We start from the raw sequence: 23,504 nt of genomic DNA on the forward strand, positions 1-23,504 counted from the left end.
CCTAAAAACAGATACTTCCTTGATTATTTTAAAACCTTATGGCTCCTACCTCCCCTCCCCTCCCCTCCCCTCCCCTCCTCTCCTCTCCTCTCCTCTCCTCTCCTCTCCTCTCCTCTCCTCTCCTCTCCTCTCCTCTCCTCTCCTCTCCTCTCCTCTCCTTTCCTTTCCATAGCTAGCTTTCCCCCCATCCTACCTTGCTGTATTGCTCTCTGTACTATCCTATCTTTCCTGAGAAAAGTAAAGATAGTTCTTGTTTCCAATGGCCTGACATCTTGAAATATGCAGTTGCATATTTCCTTAGAAGGTATATTTTTAAAGAAGAATATTTGTAGCTCAAGGTTGAAATGAGGGGTTCTTTGTGCTTGGTTGTTTTCTTGACGATGTTTCATTACCCAACTATGGAGCAGGGTGGCTCACGTGGTTAGGACACTGGTTTGGAGGTCAGCAAGCTTGCGTTCAAGACCCAAGTGCTGCCGTGGGGTGGAGTGAACTCCAGTCCTTCGCTCCAGCTCCTGCTAGGGACATGAAGGAGCCCCCAATTGGGCATCCTCCAGGCAATGGTGATGTCACTGGTTAATCCTTTCAATGCATTGGTGGTTCTGACACAAGTACAGTGCAATTAGCCTAAGTTGATAACATCATTATTTCAGAATCATCGGTGCAGAACATGCTTCTAGTGCAAGCTCGGAGAGCACCAAGGACCCCTCAGATATATTTTTAAATGTGAAAATACCTTTCCTGTTAAAAAGAAGCAAACTGTACTATGGATTATGCCTTCTTGATTAGTTGTAAAACATTGTAAAAAGATTGTTATTACAGTATGTTCCCTTTACAGTTGATTTAGAATGTTATTTTTCGTAGTAATGTCAATCTGAGTTCATGTTGGTGAGAAAAAGGCAGTACATTAGTTTTTAAAATTAAAAATGATGAAGAAGAAAAAATAAAACAACATAAAACTGTAGGATCCTTGGTGCTCTCTGACCTTGATTTTTTTCTTGCATACATTTCATTACCAAACTAAGTAACATCATCAATGCAGAATCCTGAGTGTAGAATCATCAGTGTAGAACATAAAACCTAGAGCATAAAATTGATTTGTGTTCACATATGAATCGTGCACGGTTCATTGAATTAGGATTTACCCATCAAAATGTCCTGCAAAAAAAAATAGCAAGAAAATATGCTCAGTTGGGTTAGTCCAGTGGTTTTTTTTCAGGACTTTGTCTGTCTATTGAAACTGTCTCCTTGAGTTTTTCTTACTGTCAAGACAAATTACTTAAATTGAAGCATTGAGAAATAACAGCCTTCTTGTCTTTTCTCAAAGTAGTTGTCTAACTAACTCTCCACAAGGTGTCCAGGCTACACTTACTCCTTGACTTCTCATTAGCCTAGCAGTTTTTCATGAGCATCCAATTTTATTTAGCTGGCTGTTCATCCTGGAGAAAGAAATTGGTCACTTGTGGCATACTCTTGATTGTTGCTGGTCACAGCGTAATTGTCTGCTTCCTTCATTTGAGACAACTACTGTATTTTTCTTAAACTCCAGGCTAATAATAACAGATTTGTTCACTTGAAACTGATGTCATGCTTTTGCTGATTGGATGAACCACAAGGGGCCATAAGAAGTTAGGCAGTTCATATAGCCAGTTACTGAATTTGCAGAATCCTCACATCTGACATATGTAAGTAACTGAAAAAACAAGCAGTTAACCTCACAAGGAAGGACATTCAGACACTGGCAGCCCCCTGAATGATGTTTTTGGTAGCAAAATGAAAATATATTGCAACCATCAATCACGGAGATGCCAGTGCTTGAATGTCTTCCTTGTGAGGTTATTGTTTGTTCTTCAGCTACATATGTGCTACATGTGTGGGATTTGGGACAGTAACCACTTGTACCACAATTTTCAGAAACTGAAGTTTTATTTGAAAAAAAAAGGATTTTTTTGTATTCCAGCTTTGGGAATAATAATCAGACATTAGTCTTCTATTTTAGTTGTTTCTATTTTTTTTTTGGCCAGTCCTGCAGTTTCCAGATGTCAAACCTCCAAATCTGGTTTGTTGTTTGTTTTTGTTTGTTTTTTGGATTATCAGGTATCTGCTCTGGTGGTAGCCAAGGAAATAAAGCTTGCTTTTTATTTTATTTTTTAAAAAAAATCTGAATGTATACATACATGTGTTACACCTACATGCTTCCAAATGTACCTTTTGACTCCAACTCCAGTGTGGGAGTTTTACAGTATTCAGAGCTCCCTGAAAATGGAAAAGTAAATCATTGTAAGATTTCTCCTTCAGTCAAAGGTGGTTAAGCACACTTACAACACTTTGCTGTTTTGTAAAACACTGTAATAGTCTAATGAAGATATGCCTTAAAATAAATTTTGGATCCTTCTGTGTGCCCATTGCTTTCTTTCCAGGCTATCTAACCATTTTTAGTTTTTTCAGAATGAGAGAGGCTAAAGTTGATATTGCCATTCTTGGTTATAGATCCTGGTTTTGTTTTATCTTTTTCTTTTTACGTTAATGTGCTAATGATTGGAAACACAAAGGGTTCTTCTGGAAGAGCAGACCTTTTCCATTATAACTGTTGACTTTTTTGGGGGGGGGGAGAGAAGTGTCAAAATACAATGGACAAGTAGAAACATCAAAATACCCACGACACTTTGAGAGTGTTTGTTCGTTCCAGATTTCTTATGCAAGTCGTAAGACAGATACGTAGATAATACTATATGAATTTTATAAATTAAACTCCAACATGTTCCTGAGAACTATTAGCTGTAGAGTACCTAATATATTGCCAAGATAAATAAGCTTCAAGAATAATCATGCTGTGTATTCAGGTAATTGCCGAGGAACTCTGAATGAATCCCTTGTATAAAGTACCTTTAATTCGTAAGCTTTCATTAATTTGATAGCAGATTTCATAGATGCCTTCATAAAAGAAGCTCCCATGTAAGTCTCGGGCTTAGAAGGAACTGAGCTAGAACATTTTTTTCCCCATACAATGAACTGGCAGTTGTTTTTCTTCCACTTTTTTCTTTTTTTGTTTTAGGTACAATAAACTCTTTGACATGTGACTGGCTTTCCCAGGTTAAAATGTACTGGCTATGAGATTGTGAGCTGTAACTTTGCAAATAAATCAGATGTTGCCAACAGATTAATTTATGGACTTGTTTTTTCCCCTCCCTTAGTGCAGGGACTCTGCCTGGAGATGAGGTGCTAGCTGGAAGCCTTTGCCCCTTTTCCTAGTATTTTTTTACTGGTTGCTATGGAGATCAAGGAAGAAAAAAAAGAACGAAAGCAAAGCTACTTTGCCCGGTAAGGATATAATGCTCCAAATTTATTTTATTTTACTAGCATTGTGATGGATTCAAAACTCATTAACAGTCTATTCTACTACTTCTCTGAAGTAAATTCCATTAGGTTAATGAAGTATATTCTCAGGTAATAAGAGGGTATGTTATTGCTGTCCAGTAATGCAAAGTACAGGTCATCTGTACATTTTTTTTAAAATTGGGCAACACACAAAGCAAATTATTGATTAGTTCCAAAAGCCCTTATCGGCGCTTAACATGATTTACATCTGTTTTATAAACAGAAATGGTCACGCTTGAAGTCAAATGTTCTAATCCTATACATTCTATTTTAGAATTAATAACTCAAATACTACATTATTACAACTGCTGTCATTATTATCTATATAAAACATTCATAAACTAAAATAACTCTATAGATAATTTTCTCATAAGATTTAGTATATTAATATGTTTCACCAGAGATAGGCATTAGCTAAGAAAAACCTCTATTATTCATATCAGTGGGAAAATATTTTATTAAATGTGTCAGAATGGTTGTTATTGTGCTTTGGTTAAATAAGCTTAGGACTATGCTGCTGTGTGCCCGTAAACGCTTATTTGGTGTTTACCCAAATTTCCAAAATTCCAGTTGGAAGAAATATGACTGCTAGAATTTTAATTGTTTTCAACCCACTTTTGTAATTCATGAACAATGAATTTCAATGTTACTCTTTTCTCCAGTAGTGCCAAAAAATGACATTCAGCATTTTGGCATATTAAAATACATTTATGTTTTAAATATGATTAATGGGAAAATGGTATTGATTGAAGAATATCCTTCACAGATAGCTCTGACAACTGTGGTTCTTTCTCTGTTGTCAGTGGCCATGTTGTAGAATAAATTGCCATAGAGTTAAGGAAATTCCCTTCTTATTACAGTTTAGGCCAGAGGTCCCCAATCTTTTGGGCACCAGGGACCTGTTCTGTGGAGAGAGGTGTTTCCGCAGACCAGAGGGTGTGTGGTTTTGTGTGCAGCCTGCATCCCGTGGATGGGTCTTTGTTTGTGCGGCCTGGTTGCTGGCATGCTGTGGCCCAGTACTGGTCCACAGACTGGGGGTGGGGGACCCCTGGTTTAGGCGATAACTCAGATATCCCTGTTTGTGAATTGGTTCAGTTGCTTTACCTGTTTTATGTATTTGAGGATTTTAATTGTTCTAAAATGTATTGACTTGTTGTTTTAATGATTGTTTTAATTGTACTTCTGCTGTTTTATTAGATGTCTGTAATAGCTGCCAAAAGTGTTAAAGGAATGGATCTCATACAAATACCCTATGTAAATAATAAAGATCTGTTTTTCCTTTTAAACAGATTGTTTTCTTTCAGTTGTTTTTAGTATCAATAGGGAAGGAAGGCAGTGGAGATCAGCACCATCTTCAGGTTAAATGTCACATATTTTCAGTCCTTTTTTGTAAAAGAAAAAGGTGCTGGAACTCACACATGTCATACAACCCGCCTTGCCTACCCTACAAGGTTCCATCCAAAAAAGGTGCTGGAAATCTGTTCTGAGCGTTCTATGAGGAAAAAAGCCCTGCATATTTTTACAAGCTATTTAACTGCAGGATGTTAGTAGAAACAGAAGGAAATCTGTGATTAGTCTTGCTGGAAGAATATGGTGACATTGCATGTAAAAAACACAAAATAATACAAGCACTGAATGGGAATAAAAGAGATGAACATTAAAAATTATCCTAGAAAAAAATAAAATACCAAATACTCAAAAATGTGACAGGATTTTTAGATATTATACTGGGTGATAAATTATGGACTCCATCTTTCTTCTATCCCTCATTATGGCTGGAAGCAAATATGAAAAATTAAGGATGGGATAACTACATTTCTTCCTTTTCATATATTTGCCCTAGAGGCCAAAGTTTAACTCCACAGTCGGGAGTTCCTAAAGATTTTGTCTGTTATCCCGATTTTTGACAGAAGATTGGTCTTATTTAAAATGTCCTTACATAAATCTATATTTGTTTTATTTTTTTAATGTTTTATTGCATGACATTAAATTCAATCCTGCCACAAATTAAAGACTTTTGTGGCATATAACAACAATAAAAGAAAATCTCTAGGTATGCATAAAAACATCCATGATGCTAATGATCATATGCAATAATCGAGAGTTAGTTTAGTGCAGTACTATATAGTGGTTAAGGTGCTAGTCTAGAAATCAGAAAACGGGGAGTTCTGATCCTGTACTAGGCATGAAAGGCCCAAGCATTTGGGCCAGCCATGCTCTTTCAGTTCAACCTACCTCAAATGGTTGTTGCTGTGGGGAAAATAGGAGGAAGAAAGATATGTTCATTCCCTTGAGTTATTTATAAAATAATAATAAAGGGAGGATAAGAATAAATATAATTCAGAATAAAATCAGTCCTAAAAACAACCAGAGCTAATTTACAATAAGGACAAACTAAAAAGTACTGTCTGAAAGCGCTTTATCTTTTATATCTTCCGAAATATCATTTATGATGAGACAAATTTTTCTCTTAAGAAAAAGGCTGTTCTGTAGCATAGAAGTACTGCTGGAAAACTCTACTTCCACCCCTTATAGTACTTTGTGCTGGTAGGGGTTCACCTATTTATAAGTAACCATACTTTGAATGAGGCTTGCATTTCTGATTATTGATCGTGAAACAAACAAACATACTGCAGAGCTGAAGTGACTAAGTGCTTCAGAAAATGTGTTTTGGAACATGTCGGGGATTGAGTGCATTCCTGCTGAAAGTTAATGAAAATAGCTGCATCTTTTCCCCAGTTTTGTATGGGCTGCTTTGGGGAGGTTCCTGATACATCAGTCGTGGAAACAGATATGGCTGCTTTAATGAACTACAGACAGGTATCCCCATGCATTCTGAAATACCTGTTCTAATGTGCATCTAATCCATTATACAGCTGAAATAAAATACTACCAGGGATAGAATGCAATTTTTTTTTTATCCTTGCTACTTGACATTTCTGGAATGAGCAATTGTGGCATGACAACCATATGTTAGTGTAGGATCAAAAATAGCCTTTTGATACTATCACATATAAGGAAGAAGAACATATAGCAGTACAACCAGAAGAGGTTGAGAGGACCCGTTAGATTCATCAGCAAGAACTATGTGTATATAATAGTGGATAATTTACAATATTTAATTGCCATTATTCAACTGTTACCTTTATTCCACTGTTCTTTCCTGTATGCTAAGTGTTTGTATCTCTTCCTTCCCCCCCTTCTAGTTTGAAAAAAAAGAAGCTTGCTAAACAAAATGCAGATGTGCCACCTCAAAACACCTGTGGGACTCACGTCTGTAAAACTCAGACTGGAAAAAGTGATGGTAGCAAAAACGTTGTAGGACAGACAAACAGTTCTCAAGAAAACTACAAGCATTCTACAGAAAAGGAGGATTATGAGAAAAAAAAGAAAAAGAGCAGTCAACCAAAAGATATTAGGCGTACTGATCTTAAACGATACTACAGCATTGGTGAGTTTAATGCAAGAGCTTTGGGCTCATCCAAACCACTGCTTTGCCATGATTTTCCCGCCCCAGAAATGGAGGGAAATTGTCGTGGCATTAATTTAGCTGACCCACAGGGTGACCCTAATGCAGCTCCAAAACAGGGATATGCCATACTTCGTTTTTTGTAAGAACTCTTTCTTTGTTACTTGTAAGAATAATGATTGGCATTTTAACTGGTTAAAATTCAGATGTCACCAACTGTAGAAAAAGACACTCCAATTGCCATAAAGAATATTTTTTCCCCTATTTTTTTCTCCAACCTCCAGTCACCCTAATGACCACTAGGTGGTAGCAAGGTCTTACTTTCCCTCCCTCTATCCTACCACATGGTCACCTGGTTTTGTGCACCCCAGATGCAACTATCTCATAAGTTTGCCTACTTCTGCAGGGAAAATAGACTTTGTATGGATGACTCCATCTTATAGCCAGGCGTCATAAGGACAATTAGAAACAGCTGAGATGTTTGGAAAAGTTTTTTTTTAAAGGCAATGTAATTTGCTATTGGAATTATATTGCATTTTGCTAGCATAATATGGTTAGCATCTATGCTGCAGCACAACCACTTGAACCTTCAAAAGGGTGTTGTTTCTGGGATGCAAACATGTTAAATATGATAATGCAGATGATAATATTTCTGCATAACTGACTGGCTGACAGAAAAATAGTAAATTTGTGGATTCTATTTTTATATTTCAGATTTTAAAAAAAATCTCTTTACATTTGCAATGGAAACAGCACAGGTTTATTTTTGGAACAGAAACATGTAATATTATGTGGCAGCTTAGATTATCTGTTGCTTGATACATATCTGAATTTTATCCATAGTTGGTTTCTTATCAGATGCAATGAGTTCTGCATGGACTGGATGAGGAGTAATAAGTAGAAATTAAATCTACACCAGGTATGTCAAACTGCCGGCCCGGCCCGCGGGCCGAATGCATCACACTGAAAGCCTACCCCATTGCCGGCAATGGGGGAAAAGTCACGATACGTCATGCAACATCATGTGACGTTGCGAGTTTGACATGCCTGATCTAGACAAGTCTAAGGGTTTGGTAGTATCTGAAAGGCATTTTCTATTTCAAACAGGTGTATTTTGCACTTCAGGGAATTCTGTCCCTGAGTGTTTTAAGTCAATATGGAGCTAGGCACATTGCTTTCATCTGTGAATAATTTCTGCATCCTTTCTTGGTGAGAGCTGATCTGGCTACCCATGTATTGTAATTTCCCAGTTGAATTATTGTAATGTGATCTATAAGGATATGGCCTTAAAGCCTGTCCAAAAACTGTAGAATGCCTAAGGTGTAACAATCAGCCTTCTCCAATGGTACCATATAAGATCTGGTTAAGTTGCACTGGCACTAAATTCTGCCAAAAGCTGCTTTGTATCAAAAAAGATCATAGCTGTTTTCCAGAATAATAGTTATCAAGTTGCTGCTTCCTTTCTTTTGTTGCAGAAACAAGATCCCCTCATAAACAGAAATAATAGTTATTTTATCCTGTTCCTTATGCTGGCAATTTATCTGATTTATTGCTTTTCTCAAAGTATGTTTGGTAAAATTCAACTTCCTGCAAGTCTTATTTATATCCTGTAAATGTAGTTGATTTCCACTTTGTTTATCTTTTCTTCTAAATCTGAAATTGAGTTAAGTTTATGTCTTGATTCTAATTGCTTCAGATTATTCAGTAATGTATCCTTCTGTTTTTGTATGGCTTTATTTCTGTTTGATGCAAGTGAGATAAATAAAACTTTCACAAATGCTAGAGAAGCAACCCATATTGTAGATATGGGAATATATAGCGAGAGATAGAGATATATAGATGTTTATATATAAATATATAGATATATCCCCTTCCACCAGTGCTGAAGAGGATGGAATTGACCAGTTCTATGAAGCCCTACAGCACCTTATAGAACTAACACCAAAAAATGATGTCCTTATAATCATGGGGGATTGGAATGCTAAAGTAGGAAGCCAAAAGATAACCGGAATAACAGGCAAGTTTGACCTTGGAGAACAAAATGAAGCAGGGCACAGGTTGATAGAATTTTGTCAAGAGAATACGATGGTCATAGCAAACACTCTTTTCCAACAACCCAAGAGATGGCTCTACACATGGACATCACCAGACGGTCAACACAGAAAGCACTATGTGCTATGCAGCCAAAGATGGAGAAGCTCTATACAGTCAGTAAAAACATGACCAGGAGCTGACTGTGGCTCAGACCATGAGCTTCTTGTTGCAAAATGTAGGTTTAAATTGAAGAAATTAGGGAAAAGCACTAGGCCACTCAGGAATGAACTAAATCATATCCCTGATGAATATACAGTAGAGGTGACAAATAGATTTAAGGAATTAGATCTGATAGACAGAGTGCCAGAAGAACTATGGATGGAGGTTCACAACATTGTACAAGAGGTAGCAACTAAAACCATCCCAAAGAAAAAGAAATGCAAGAAAGCAAAATGGCTGTCTGAGGAAGCTTTGCAAATAGCTGAGGAAAGGAGGGAAGCGAAGGGCAAGGGAGAAAAAGAAAGATACACCCAATTGAATGCAGAATTTCAGTGAATAGCTAGAAGAGATAAGATAGTCTTCTTAAATGAACAGTGCAAAGAAATAGAAGAAAACAATAGAATAGGAAGGACCAGAGATCTCTTCAAGAAAATTGGAGAGATGAAGAGAACGTTTCATGCAAAAATGGGCATGATAAAGGACCAAAATGGCAGGGACCTAACAGAGGCAGAAGAGATTAAGAAGAGGTGGAAAAATTACACAGAAGAACTATACAAGAATGAGCTTAATGTCCCTGATAATCACAATGAGGTGTTTACTGACCTCGAGCCAGACATCCTAGAATGTGAAGTGAAGTGGGCCTTAGGAAAGCTGAGCAACAACAAAGCTAGTGGAGGTGACAGTATCCCAGCTGAGCTATTCAAAATCTTAAAAGACGATGCAGTAAAAGTGCTACACTCAATTTGCCAGCAAATTTGGAAAACTCAACAGTGGCCACGGATTGGAAAAGATCAGTTTACATTCCAATTCCAAAGAAATAAAGTGCCAAAGAATGTTCAAACTATCACATCATTGCACTCATTTCACATGCTAGTAAAGTTATGCTTAAAATCCTACAAGCTAGACTCCAGCAGAATGTGGATCGAGAACTACCAGAAGTACAGGCAGGATTTCAAAGAGGCAGAGGAACTAGAGATCAAATTGCCAACATACGCTGGATCATAGAGAAAGCTAGGGAGTTCCAGAAAAACATCTACTTCTGCTTCATTGACTATGCTAAAGCCTTTGATTGTGTGGATCACAATGAACTGTGGCAAGTTCTTAAAGAGATGGGAGTACCAGACCATCTTATTTATCTCTTGAGAAAGCTATATGCGGGTCAAGAAGCAACAGTGAGAACTGGACACAGAACCACTGATTGGTTCAAAATTGGGAAAGGAGTCTGGCAAGGCTGGACTGCTAAGCTTGTAAGCCGCCCTGAGTCTTCGGAGAAGGGCTGGATATAAATGGAATTAAAATAAAATAAATAAAATTGGGAAAGGAGTCCGGCAAGGCTGGACTGCTAAGCTTGTAAGCCGCCCTGAGTCTTCGGAGAAGGGCAGGATATAAATGGAATTAAAATAAAATAAATAAAATAAATAAAATTGGGAAAGGAATCCGGCAAGGCTGTATACTGTCACCCTGCCTATTTAACTTATATGCAGAGCATATCATGAGAAGGGCAGGGCTAGATGAATCAAAAGCTGGAATTAAGATTGCCGGAGAAATATCAACAACCTAAGATATGCAGATGATACCACACTAATGGCAGAAAGTGAAGAGGAACTAAAGAGCCTCTTGTTGCAGGTGAAGAAGGAGAGTGCAAAAGTTGGCTTGAAACTTAACATTAAGAAAACCAAGATCATGGCATCCGGCCCTCTCAATTCCTGGCAAATAGATGGGGAAGAAATGGAGGTAGTGACAGATTCTATTTATTTAGAAAAAAGTAAGGTAGAAAATATATTTAAATAAGTGATTTCTGATCTTCCTTGAAGCAGTTACGAACATAATTAATACTGTTTCCACCCTCCCAGACTTGTAGATAGGGAGGCATTAGAGATTAAGCTGATTTGGAAGAAGCTCTTTAATTCCTAGTTTAATAGTTATAATAGTACTATAATTGTAAAATAATTATTAATAAGTTATTAATAGTTTTATCATGTTAAATTAGTACAATAGTTCTTCTACCCAACCTGGATTATGATCTGCATAAATGGGAGTTGCCACTTCATATCTGCTAAATTTCTTATCGGTGAGTTAGAAATCTAATACCTGCCTATTGTTGGATTCATTTTATTAATTCCAACTCCTCAGATTCAAGGAGCTTGTTATTACTGATAAGGCCTAATGTAGCTCAGGTCCCTTGTGCTTGAAATAATGTCTTCTTCCCTATGTTGTTCCTTAAGAGCTTATACTCTGCAAACAACAAACTTTTCTCTCTACTGCGCAAAATAAACCTGTCTGGGATTGATTAGGACTTAGGGCCTTTTGGTACTGTAATACTGTAGCGCCAGTGAGCTAGAATTTCTTCCCTAGTCTGTCTGTGTAGGATCTCTTCTTTTCCACATTTAAAGAAGAATCAGAATATGTTCAGCATATGTTCTATTTTCACTCTTTAGCTTTCTCTCCACAATAGCCATGCCAATTTTGCTTTCAGTGGTTTTCCCCATTTATTTTCCATTTGCTTTGTGATTCATTTGCTCTAATGTTGTGATTGTTTTGATGCTCATTCATGGTCTTTGTATTATTGGGTAGCTTATTTTATCCTTGATCTTGACTGTTATTTATTGGTTTGATTGTGTGAAAAGTGTGAGGGCACTGAATGAGTCAAACAAACACAAATACTTCCCTAAACTAACATTGGAGAGCCTTTTAAAATATAATAATAAGGAATTGGCTGTACAGATTTTGAATGGCTGATGCATTATACGAAGGCGCACATTTTAATCATGGTTTGTTCACTAATCTAAAATGTCCAGATTGTTACATATAACCTAAGCCCCAGAGCTTAGGTTCATCGCTTATACTACGCAGCAAACAATTACTCCCTAGGTTACAGTACTGTGATTTTTGAACTCTTTGCACCAATGTTTCCTTGGTCTTCTGTCCCTCTGGTGAAGAGCTTTTAAGCAAAGTAGCAGGCTTCCTGTTTTTATTCCTTTCTTATTTACCTCCAAGAAACCTTATGCACATCCCAGGAGAAAAGGGATTCTTGGCTCTTGGCCTCATACCACCTTCCCTCTCTCATCTCTGGTAGCCTTCTGTCTAATCCTTTTGTGTTCAGTGGGGCTGCATCCCGGCAGTCGTCTCCATCTCCATGTCGTTGTCCTCCTCCTTCTCCTTCTCCTCCTCCTGTACAAATTAGTAATCTAGTACAATTTAATAATCTAGAACTTGGCCCTTGTATGACTTGTGGACTTCAACTCCCAGAATTCCTCAGCCAGCAATGCTATCTGCTGAAAGAGCTGATGGTGATATATTCGAGCTTGCAGACTATGAGACTCAATCCTAAAATAAATATGAAGCATAAATTAAATTCAGCTTTCAACAGTTTATGTCTGGTGCTGCATATTGTAGAGCAGGGGTGTCAAACTCAATTTCATTGAGGGCCGCATCAGCATTGTGGTTGCCCTCAGGGGGCCGGGTGGGTATGGCCAGGGTGGGTGTGGCCTACTGGGTGGGTGTGGCTAGAGTGCGTATGGCCTGGGTGGGCGTGGCCAGCTCTACATCGTTCGCATCAAGGGTGCCTATGGGGGCCTGGGCAGGAGTGGGACAGATCTGACGGTCTCTGGCAGGCGGAGGGTCTCTGAGTCAGGGCAAAGGCAGTGGGGGCCGTTCCCCCACTGTTTCCAGGATGGCTTCACGGGCCACATGAAACCACTTCGCGGGCCGGATCGGGACCCAAAGCCTTGTGTTTGACATGTCTGTTGTAGAGCTTTGCAGTATTCGGGCATACGGGTCTGTCCAATAATGGGCAAAGTTTGAAGAGAGGAACTTCCAAAGCAAAACCTCCTGTCTCACGTAGTTTCTGTCAAAATAATAGTATATAGATAATATTGTTGTTGTTAGCTGCGAAGTCGTGTCCGACCCATCGTGACCCTATGGACAACATTCCTCCAGGCCTTCCTGTCCTCTACCATCTTCTGGAGTCCATTTAAGCTCACGCTTACTGCTTCAGTGACTCCATCCAGCCACTTCATTCTCTGTCGTCCCCTTCTTCGATTGCCCTCAACCTTTCCCAGCATTAGGCTCTTCTCCAGTGAGTCCTTCCTTCTCATTAGGTGGCCAAAGTACTTGAGTTTTAGCTTCAGGATCTGGCCTTCTAAAGAGCAGTCAGGATTGATCTCCTCTAGGACTGACCGGTTTGATCGCCTTGCAGTCCAAGGGACTCGCAGGAGTCTTCTCCAGCACCACAGTTCAAAGGCCTCAATTCTTTGGCGCTCAGCCTTTCTTATGGTCCAACTTTCACTGCCATACATTGCAACTGGGAAGACCATAGCCTTGACTATACGCACTTTTGTTGACAGGGTGATGTCTCTGCTTTTTAGTATGCTGTCTAGATTTGCCATGGCTTTCCTCCCAAGGAGCAAGCGTCTTTTAATTTCTTGGCTACAGTCCCCATCTGCAGTGATCTTGGAGCCCAGGAAAATAAAATATGTCACTACCTCCATTTCTTCCCCATCTATTTGCCAGGAATTGAGAGGGCCAGATGCCATGATCTTGGTTTTCTTAATGTTAAGTTTCAACCCAAGTTTTGCACTCTCCTTCTTCACCTGCAACAAGAGGCTCTTTAGTTCTTCTTCACTTTCTGCCATTAGAGTGGTATCATCTGCGTATCTTAGGTTGTTGATATTTCTTCCGGCAATCTTAATTCCAACTTTTGATTCATCTAGCCCTGCCTTTCTCATGATGTGCTCTGCATATAAGTTAAATAGGCAGGGCGACAGTATACAGCCTTGTCGGACTCCTTTCCCAATTTTGAACCAATCAGTGGTTCCGTGTCCAGTTCTCACTGTTGCTTCTTGACCCGCATATAGGTTTCTCAAGAGACAAATAAGATGGTCTGGTACTCCCATCTCTTTAAGAACTTGCCACAGTTTGTTATGATCCACACAATCAAAGGCTTTAGCATAGTCAATGAAGCAGAAGTAGATGTTTTTCTGGAACTCCCTAGCTTTCTCCATGATCCAGCGTATGTTGGCAATTTGGTCTCTAGTTCCTCTGCCTCTTCGAAATCCTGCCTGTACTTCTGGTAGTTCTCGATCCACATACTGCTGAAGTCTAGCTTGTAGAATTTTAAGCATGACTTTACTAGCATGAGAAATGAGTGCAATGGTGCGATAGTTTGAACATTCTTTGGCATTGCCTTTCTTTGGAATTGGAATGTAAACTGATCTTTTCCAATCCTGTGGCCACTGTTGAGTTTTCCAAATTTGCTGGCAAATTGAGTGTAGCACTTTTACTGCATCGTCTTTTAAGATTTTGAATAGCTCAGCTGGAATACTGTCACCTCCACTAGCTTTGTTGTTGCTCAACTTTTCTAAGGCCCACTTCACTTCACATTCTAGGATGTCTGGCTCGAGGTCAGTGACCACCTCATTGTGATTATCAGGGACGTTAAGCTCATTCTTGTATAGTTCTTCTGTGTAATTTTTCCACCTCTTCTTAATCTCTTCTGCCTCTGTTAGGTCCCTGCCATTTTGGTCCTTTATCATGCCCATTTTTGCATGAAACGTTCTCTTCATCTCTCCAATTTTCTTGAAGAGATCTCTGGTCCTCCCTATTCTATTGTTTTCTTCTATTTCTTTGCACTGTTCATTTAAGAAGGCATTCTTATCTCTTCTAGCTATTCTCTGGAATTCTGCATTCAATTGGGCGTATCTTTCTATTTCTCCCTTGCCTTTCGCTTCCCTCCTATATAGATAATATAGTAGGTAGATAATATAGATAAATTTGTAGGTTTTTTTCTTCTTTGGACTCTTAACATTTCTTTATTGCTTTATAATGTATTTCTATAAAACAAAGTTTGGTGTAGTAATAGCTTAGAAACCAGGAGACTGAGCTCTAGTCCCAATGATTGGTCCCCCAGAAAGCCAGCTGGTTTTCCTTGGGCCTTCACTCTCTCAGTCCAACCCATCTCGCACAGTTGTTGTTTTGGGGGGACATAGGAGGAAGATATGTTGGATATGTTTGCCCCCTTGAGTTACTTATAAAATAATAATAAAGGTGGGATAAAAGAGTCAGTTAGGTCTGGTGATTAAGGTGCTGGTCTAGAAAGCTGAAGACCATGAGTTCAAGTGCTGCCTTAGCCATGAAAGCCAGCTGGGTGACTTTGGACCAGTCATTCTCTCTCAGCCCAACCCACCTCATAGGGTTGTTGTTGTGGGGAAAGTAGAAGAAGGAAGGGGTGTGAAATATATTTGCTGTCTTGAGTTATTTATAAAAATAATAAAAGTGGAATGCAAATGAAATAACAAACAAACAAATTCTAATGAAATAAAAAACATTGAAGTGTTGCTTTTGTGATTGGAAGAGGATCCAAACTGTTCAACTGCTTTCAGATTACAAAAACCTGTTCAATATACTAGATCTGACTTCAGAGATCTATATTTACAGAGAAAGTTCTTGGCTCTTCATGCTGATAACTGAACAGCAAAACATCTTTGTTTGTTCTGATACTGTTATTCTTGTTTCCTGATTCAGACCAAATGGGAAACCCTAATTTATTGAAGACCTCCTGTCTCTTTGCCAGGAAGGAAGGCACCAGAGCATGCTGGACTGGACAAAAGCTCTTTCATATCTCTTTTTAAGCTGAAACATTATTATCCAGACTTCCATTTTATCCAGACTGCCATTCAAACAGCTTGTTGGTGTGCTCATTTGGGTGTGGGTTGAAAACCGAAGAGAGCTATTTTAATATTACCCTACTTTACATTACAGCAGACCTGGGCATTTTACGCCCCCTGAGCCACATCTGGCCCTTCGACTGCCTCTATATGGCCTGCCTGAAGTCAATTCGGCTGGCCTTCCATTTCGCCCCCCCGTTGCGGGGTTACAGAACCGACCAGGTGGTTCCATCCCAGGCACCTAATGGACCCTGAACGGTTCCAGGAGGTGCTTGGATCTGTGCCTGCCATATTCGCTCATAGCCCGGTCGATGCCTTAGTGGAAGCCTGGGAAAGGGCGGCCACGGAGGCACTCGACCGCGTTGTTCCCATGCGGCCCCTGACCCGGCGCAGATCCTGACGGGCACCATGGAGCTCTGGTAGATGAAGCGTCGGAGACTGAGCCTAGAGAGCTGTTGGAGGTCCAGCCAGTCTGAGTCTGATTGATTGCGGTTAAGAACCTTTACGAGGTCTTATCTCGCAGCGATGGAGGCAGCGAAGTCTAATTACTTCGCTGCCCTCATCGCGTCCGCAGATAATCGCCCGGCCTCCCTGTTTGGGGTGACTCGCTCCCTCCTGAATCAGGAGGTGAGTGAGGAGCTGCTGCAGGGTCGTGCTGAGGAGTTTAGTCAATATCTGGCGGATAAAATCACTCAGATTCAGGCCGCTCTAGACTCCAACTGGGCGGAGTCTGACGATGGGGAATCGAGCGGTCTTGGGAACATTACTTGGGAAGAATTTGATCCTGTGACTCTGGAAGAAGTGGACAGGATCATGGGGAGGCTGTGTTCCACCATGTGTTTATTGGACCCGTGCCCCTCCTGGCTGGTTTATGCAGCTCGGGAGGGGACATGAGGCTGGCTCCAGGCGGTAATAACTGCTTCTTTGAGAGAGGGTAGCTTCCCTGCCGCCTTGAAGGAGGCGGTGGTGAGGCCCCTCCTCAAGAAGCCTGCCCTGGACCCGGCCATTTTGAACAACTATCGTCCGGTCTCCAACCTTCGCTTTTTAGCGAAGGTTGTTGAGAATGTGGTGGCACATCAGCTTCCTCTGTTCCTGGAGGAAGCGGATTATCTGGACCCCTACCAATCGGGCTTTAGGCCCAGGTTCAGCACGGAGACGGCATTGGTCGCACTAGTGAATGATCTCTGGCGGGCTCGGGACAGGGGTTGCTCCTCTGTCCTAGTCCTATTAGACCTCTCAGTGCCTTTTGATACCATCGACCATGGTATCCTACTGCGGTGCCTCAGGGGGTTGGGAGTGGGTGGCACTGTTTTACAGTGGTTCTCCTACCTCCTGGGTCGTTCGCAGTAGGTGTTGGCAGGGGGGCAGAGGTCGGCCTCGAGGCCTCTCGTTTGTGGAGTCCCTCAGGGGTCGGTCCTCTCGCCCCTTCTGTTCAATATCTATATGAAGCCTCTGGGTGAGATCATTCGTGGTTTGGGGGTGGGGTATCATCAGTATGCTGATGATACCCAGCTTTTTATTTCCACCCCAGATCAACCCGGTGATGCCCTCGCTGTGATGTCCCGTTGCCTGGAGGTGGTGAGGGTCTGGATGGGGAGGAACAGGCTTCGTCTAAATCCCGACAAGACCGAGTGGCTGTGCATACCGGCATCTCGGGTTGTCCACTCTATTCCATCTTTATCTATAGGGGTTGAGGTGTTACCCCCCGTCGATAGGGCTCGCAACTTGGGTGTCCTCCTTGACTCACAGCTCAGTTTAGAAGATCATATAGGAGCTGTGACCAGGGGGGCTTTTGCCCAGGTTCACCTGGTGCGCCAGTTGCGGCCCTGTTTGGACCGAGATGCCCTACGCACAGTCACTCATCCGCTCGTGACCTCTCGGTTAGACTATTGCAACGCTCTCTACATGGGGCTGCCCTTGAATACCACTCAGAGGCTCCAGCTGGTGCAGAATGCGGCTGCGCAAGTTGTGATGAGGGTCCCCCAATACTCCCATGTAACACCTCTGCTCCACGAGCTGCATTGGCTTCCAGTTGTCTTCCGGGTGAGATTCAAGGTGCTGCTGATGACCTATAAAGCCCTAAATGGCATGGGCCCGGATTATTTACGGGAGTACATTTTGCCGGCGTTAACTTCCCATCTTCCTGTGCGCTCCCATAGAGAGGGTCTCCTCAGGGTGCCGTCGGTCAGGGAATGTCGACTGGCGGCCCCCAGGGGGAGAGCATTCTCTGTGGGCGCGCCTGCCCTCTGGAACCAGCTTCCTGTTGAGCTCTGGATGGCTCCTGACCTTCGCTCTTTTCGCCGCGACCTGAAGACTTGGCTATTTGAACTTGATGGCCTGGACTGAGGGATTGGGGTTTTAGATTTTAAATTTTAAATTTTAGAACGTGTTTTATTGTTTAGGGCTACTTGGTTTAATTTATTTTAATTTTTGTATATTATGTGTTGTATATAGTGTTTTAATTGCCCTGTACACGGCCCCGAGTCCTTCGGGAGAGGGGTGGTATATAAATCCAAATAATAAATAAATAAATAAATAAATAAATAAATAAATAAATAAATAAATAAATAAATCAAAATTAGAAATCAAATATGTTTGCCTCAGAAGTAGCAGCCAAGTCAGGTCCAGCTCTGTGCAATCCCCATGTGCTCCTTAATGGACTCCTGGTTGTGTGAGGATGAAGAGAGAAAGTGCTTTTCTCGCCCCCTCGCCTGGACCAGCCTGAGGAGATGGTAGTGGTGGTCATCGCATAAGGTGACCCGAGCTCAGTCACCCACCACTGCCTCGGTATGAGTGGCCTTGCAGGTGGAGCGTAGCCGTGAACTATTGGTTTAGGCCTCCACAACAGTCCAGTCTCTGTTGTGGCCGCTTGGAAAAATTAATTGCCCATCCCTGCCTTATAGATATAGATAATATGAGAATCGCCTATTAATATGCATGGTAATTCCTAAATGAGTACAAACCTCTGTTGCAAGAATTGCCTGAAGCAAAAATCATAGAATTATGCTGTTTCTTTGCTTTAAGGCAGGCATGTTGAACTCGCCGCGTCACGTGATGTTGCGCAATGTATTGGAGCTTTTGCCGGCAATGGGGTGGGCGCGGTTTCGGCGTGATGCCTCTGGCCCCGCGGGCTGGCAATTTGACATGCCTCCTTTAAGGGCATTAGTCATATTGCAACTGAGAAAGTAGAGAATGACACTTATTGTTGTTCCTCCATTCATTGTATAGGTCTTTCCTCTACTGCTTCCTCAATGAAAGAAATAGAGAAGGGATAGGTTTACATCCTTTCCCCTTGCCTAAATTTGTCAGATTTGGAGAAAATGAGTCAGTTGATCTTCTGAACAATGCAATTCTGTGTTTATATGGGTTATTTTTATTTTTCCATGAATTTGGCTTGCTTTGATGCAGGTCAGGATTATCTGGCAAGAGGCTTGGGCAAGAATCTAGTTGAAAGCAAACTTGTTCTGGGCTGTCCTGACCTGTCCTGTCCTATTCATTATTATGATGATGTGTGGGTAATCTACACTTGGATTCACAGTCCAAGACTGGTGGAACCTTAATAATTCAACAGGTATAACCAAAGAATGATCCATGTAGTGTCTAAGAATGTAGGCAGTTCACAGTAGGGTGGGCTTTTTTTTTTTTGTAGAATTAGGTTGTTTATGTCCGATAAATTCAATATTTCCAGATATTGAGGGAATTCTTTAGATATTACTCCAGTCTATTCACAACAATGTGAAGTCACAGCTGCCAGTTCTTTAGCTGATGTTGGCCTTGCAGTTTGCAGTTTATGATAATGTAGAGAAGATGGACTGTGATATGTGCTTTGATGTTGGTTTTGGTAGGAATAGCTAGATAAAGATCATATGAAACCTGACTATAAAGTATTCAAAGGAAAAAGCTCTGCTATGCAGGATGTATATCAGATCTGCCCCAGCTTAAAGCTCAACGTAACAATGACCCTTAACCCCATTTAATGAGAAAGGTACTATATGATTTATTAAAAGTCAAGTGAATTACAGTAGTGCATAGCCAGAACTGGTAGAGGACAGGAAGGCCTGGAGGAACGTTGTCCATGGGGTCACGATGGGCCAGACACGATTTTGCAACTAACAACATAGCCAGAAGTGAGAAATTGCATGCCAAAAGCCCCAACTCTTAACTTTTCCCTTCCTTAAATTGCCTCCCATCGCTGGACCCCCCAAGTCCAATCAACCCAAGTCCAATCAAATTCAAATAAGATATTTGTAGAACGGTTGCTTCAGGCTTTGTCTGTATAAGTTTAGAATAGGGGTGGGTCTATGGGTCAAAGAGGTAGCATGGGTTCCACCCAAACCAATTCTGTGACCGTTAGATTGCTCTAAATTCAGTGCTTTTTCCTCCCCTGCTTTTGGAAGTCAAAATAAGGAGAAATATAGATATGTAAAGGTTCTGCAAAGCCTACTGTCTCTTCAGTTCACCAAACTCACCTTCTTTTTAAAGGATCATTGGCTACATACCATGCAACCATTAATCAAAACAGCTTTAAAAATGCAGCGTTGTCCACTGGGTTAGAAAGATTGCATACTTCACTAAATTTTAAGAAGTAGGGTTAGAAAATATTTTTACCCACAGTTAAGCCAGTCAGCATAAACAGTAGTTGGGGTCGGGGTTAGTATACTGTAATCAGTGTCTCCAGCTATCCCCATTTGCTTACTGCTGTCATTGTTAGGGTGATTTTATTTATGCCTTTTCTATCTTATGCGAAATGAATTTAACAGAAGCAGAAGTAACTGAGCATGTGTATTGCTTAGGCATGTATTCTAGCATAAAGGAGAAAGTAGCATGTATTTCTTCTTTAAAAAATTAAATATTGTTGAGGATCAGTTTCAGCTTGAGTCTTACTGTTTTGCAGAGATCAGAATGTCTGCTGATGAGTGGCTGGTTGAATGTCATAGCCCCAGGCAAGAGAAAAATGCTTGGAAGATAGGAAAGTTTATATGAGCCATGCTGACATAACTGGAAAGAAATATGCAGCCAATCCTTGTTTAACTTGCAAATGTTAAAAGGGCTTTTCTCAATGTGTTAAGCTACAATTTCTGCTTTAAATTCATGGTTAGGCTCCTGTTGTCATATAGTGCTAAATTATCACCAAAAAATGTAGAACAATATTAATAATTGTTGCTCTGGTTTTTCTTTCAGATGATAACCAAACCAAAACAAATGAGAAGAAAGAAAAAAAAAAGATCTCTCAGAAACCCCATGGTACAATTGAATACACGGTAAGGCTTGATTAGGAATTTTTGGACAAGGGAGTTGTGGAAATGTCCACTCCTTCACTAATTTGTATACTTGAAATGTCACAAAATTGCTTATATAATAATTTCACGTTAACAATAAAGTTTTATGCTAATAAGGGGAGAAAACCTTTTTCTCTAACTGTAACTGAAGTATGTAAAATAAAGCAACTTAGCATATGATGTGTCATTTCTTGAGTGCTCTGTGTCTGAGCACGTATGTTTGCATGTGTGTGTGTGTGTGCGCGCGCGCGCCTGCATCTCTGTGCGTGCAATTTCCCCTGATAGTGCATGAAATCCATTTGAAGACCAGAATTGTAGCTTCTGTAAACATTTTAAGTTTTTTTCTATTTGTACCATTTTCCTGCTAGACATACCCACTTCGCTAAGTGCTGCTTGCCTTTCCAGTTGTTTAGTGGTATTTTCTGGGCCAAACAACAGCTGTAGGAAGCAATTTTTCAAGGGACTCTTAACATGTTTTTCATGGAACAATATTTTATGTCAGTTAATTAGAAACAGAGCTCAGTAGCTTTGGACTTCCTCCAGGTACATATGCTGAAAAATTAGTGAAATTATTTTGCGAAGTAAGAAATTAAGAACCATTCTATTCCTATTCCTATTTGAAGTATTAGGTTGATTCCACAAATAGTTGAATAATAGCTGTTTTTGTCATAGGTTACTTAAGTTTCCCTGCAAGTAGTGCAAATGAAAGCCCAATTTTATATAAAATATAGATTTTCCATGTGTGGAATATTTGTTAACACATATAAGAAGCTATGTAGGACATCATCTTATGTAGGTGCTTATGGGGTGGGGAAACGTATTAGGAGCCAGAATGAGAGGAGGGGGGTTTCCTGGCAGTGGGAAACCACCTGTTCTATATCTCAAGAGGAAATGCTGCAAAACAGGAAGTTATTCAGCTTGCAGAGATCTCCGTTAACCCCATAAAGTCCTGGGGACACAGGAGTCTATTGACCTATTAGTCTGTTGTATCAAAAGATAACAAGAATCACATAGTATCAGTGATTTAAGATTTAGAATATAAATGTATTGTTTTTGTCCATAAAATATAATTCAGAAGATGTTTTTGGCTATACATGTGCACACACATATTTACTCACAAAAAAAACCCATCCTCAAAAAGATTTCCCTAATGTGACGAAGTTTTTATGGTTTGACCAACATGCTCCTGGTTAGTTGTGGAAAAATATTCTCATGGTTGAAACTGGGGCAAAAGAAATAAATCTCATATTGACTGCTGCAAAATGATTGCTTCTTCATACAGTATAGTTGGGACAAAGACAGAAGGAACCAAAAGTCATCCAGTGGTGACTTCACAGATAAACAGTCACTGTGCTGTGGGTTTGAAATTTCTGATGTCATTATTTTGTGGACTCAGCATCTGAAAAAGTTCTTTTTTTATGTTCCAAAACATTTTTGTAGCAGTCTCTGAATCTAGACCAGATAATTTGTTTTAAAGAGTCATGATTGGTTAAAATACATTTTGAAATTTAAACTTTCTGTCTTTTCTCTGTCTCAGGCTGGAAGCCAAGACACCTTAAACAGCATAGCCCTGAAGTTTAACATCACTCCAAATAAACTTGTGGAACTCAATAAGCTTTTCACACACACAATTGTTCCAGGCCAGGTAATTGTGACAAGATTTGATTTGAGCTAACTTTTTTCAAATAACTTTTGGTGATAGAAATGATGATTAGCTATATGTCAGGTAGAGCGCAAGAGCTTCCAGTTTACCTCTACAATAACTCTGATTTGTTATTTTCGTCTGTGATTTATATTATATATTATACTCTGAATTTGTCTGGAAGTTTGTAATGCTTAAGAAATTTCTTAGCAGGATCCTCCCTGTGAATAGCATACATGATTAAACATGCATCCTGTTTGTTTCCGACCATTCCAGTGATGCTTATTTGGCAGTTCATCAAGTCTACCTTTTTGCCTGCTTTACTTCTTTGCATATGAGGGATTTTCAGATGCAGGATGCTCCTCCTTCCTCCAGTTCATGCACCTTCTGGTCTTGGAGGCCCAATTCTAAAAGTGCTGTTTTTGCAGTAGCAAATATCTCCCCATGCATGGAAACAACCTTTGCCTATTCTACCTGGGGAGAAGCCAAGCCTAAACACCTTGTGTGCTTACAAAAAGGGTCAACACAAGTATTCCTCCTATTTCTGGTCTGCTGTTTGGAGATAGATGACTCCTCATGCCCATCTCAGTCACATATGAGTTGTTCTGGGGAGCCCCAAGGTTTTGGCATTTTACAATTGGCTCAGGGTAAATCATTTGGTAAATGACCAAAATCCTATGAAAGGAGTACCCCAGTCAGTGCTGAGGGGCTCCATGAACTTCTCAAGGTCTGACTTGGGAACTAAGGGGAGCCACCCCTAATCAGGCATGCCATGTGTAAGGGGGGGAATCCCAGCAAAACATTCTTTAAGCTCTGTAAGA

General features: G+C 40.4%; 1 protein-coding gene across 9 annotated transcripts in view; it reads left to right on the forward strand.

Annotated features, from left to right (window-relative positions):
- NCOA7 (nuclear receptor coactivator 7) overlaps positions 1 to 23,504 on the forward strand; it is a 71,452-nt gene that overhangs the window by 16,033 nt on the left and 31,915 nt on the right. For 5 of the 9 annotated variants that reach the window (XM_083370409.1, XM_083370408.1, XM_083370410.1 and 2 more), the window contains exons 2-5: positions 3,192 to 3,318; positions 6,582 to 6,826; positions 20,944 to 21,023; positions 22,579 to 22,686. In XM_083370409.1, coding sequence (XP_083226535.1) covers positions 3,269 to 3,318; positions 6,582 to 6,826; positions 20,944 to 21,023; positions 22,579 to 22,686 — 483 coding nt within the window. In that variant the 5' untranslated portion in view covers positions 3,192 to 3,268. The remainder of the gene's footprint in view (positions 1 to 3,191; positions 3,319 to 6,581; positions 6,827 to 20,943; positions 21,024 to 22,578; positions 22,687 to 23,504) is intronic. The other 4 variants (XM_083370407.1, XM_083370415.1, XM_083370414.1 and 1 more) reach the window with 1 other exon arrangement.

The sequence above is a fragment of the Vipera ursinii genome (assembly GCF_947247035.1).
Source record: "Vipera ursinii genome assembly, chromosome: 1".
NCBI classification, from domain to species: domain Eukaryota; kingdom Metazoa; phylum Chordata; class Lepidosauria; order Squamata; family Viperidae; genus Vipera; species Vipera ursinii.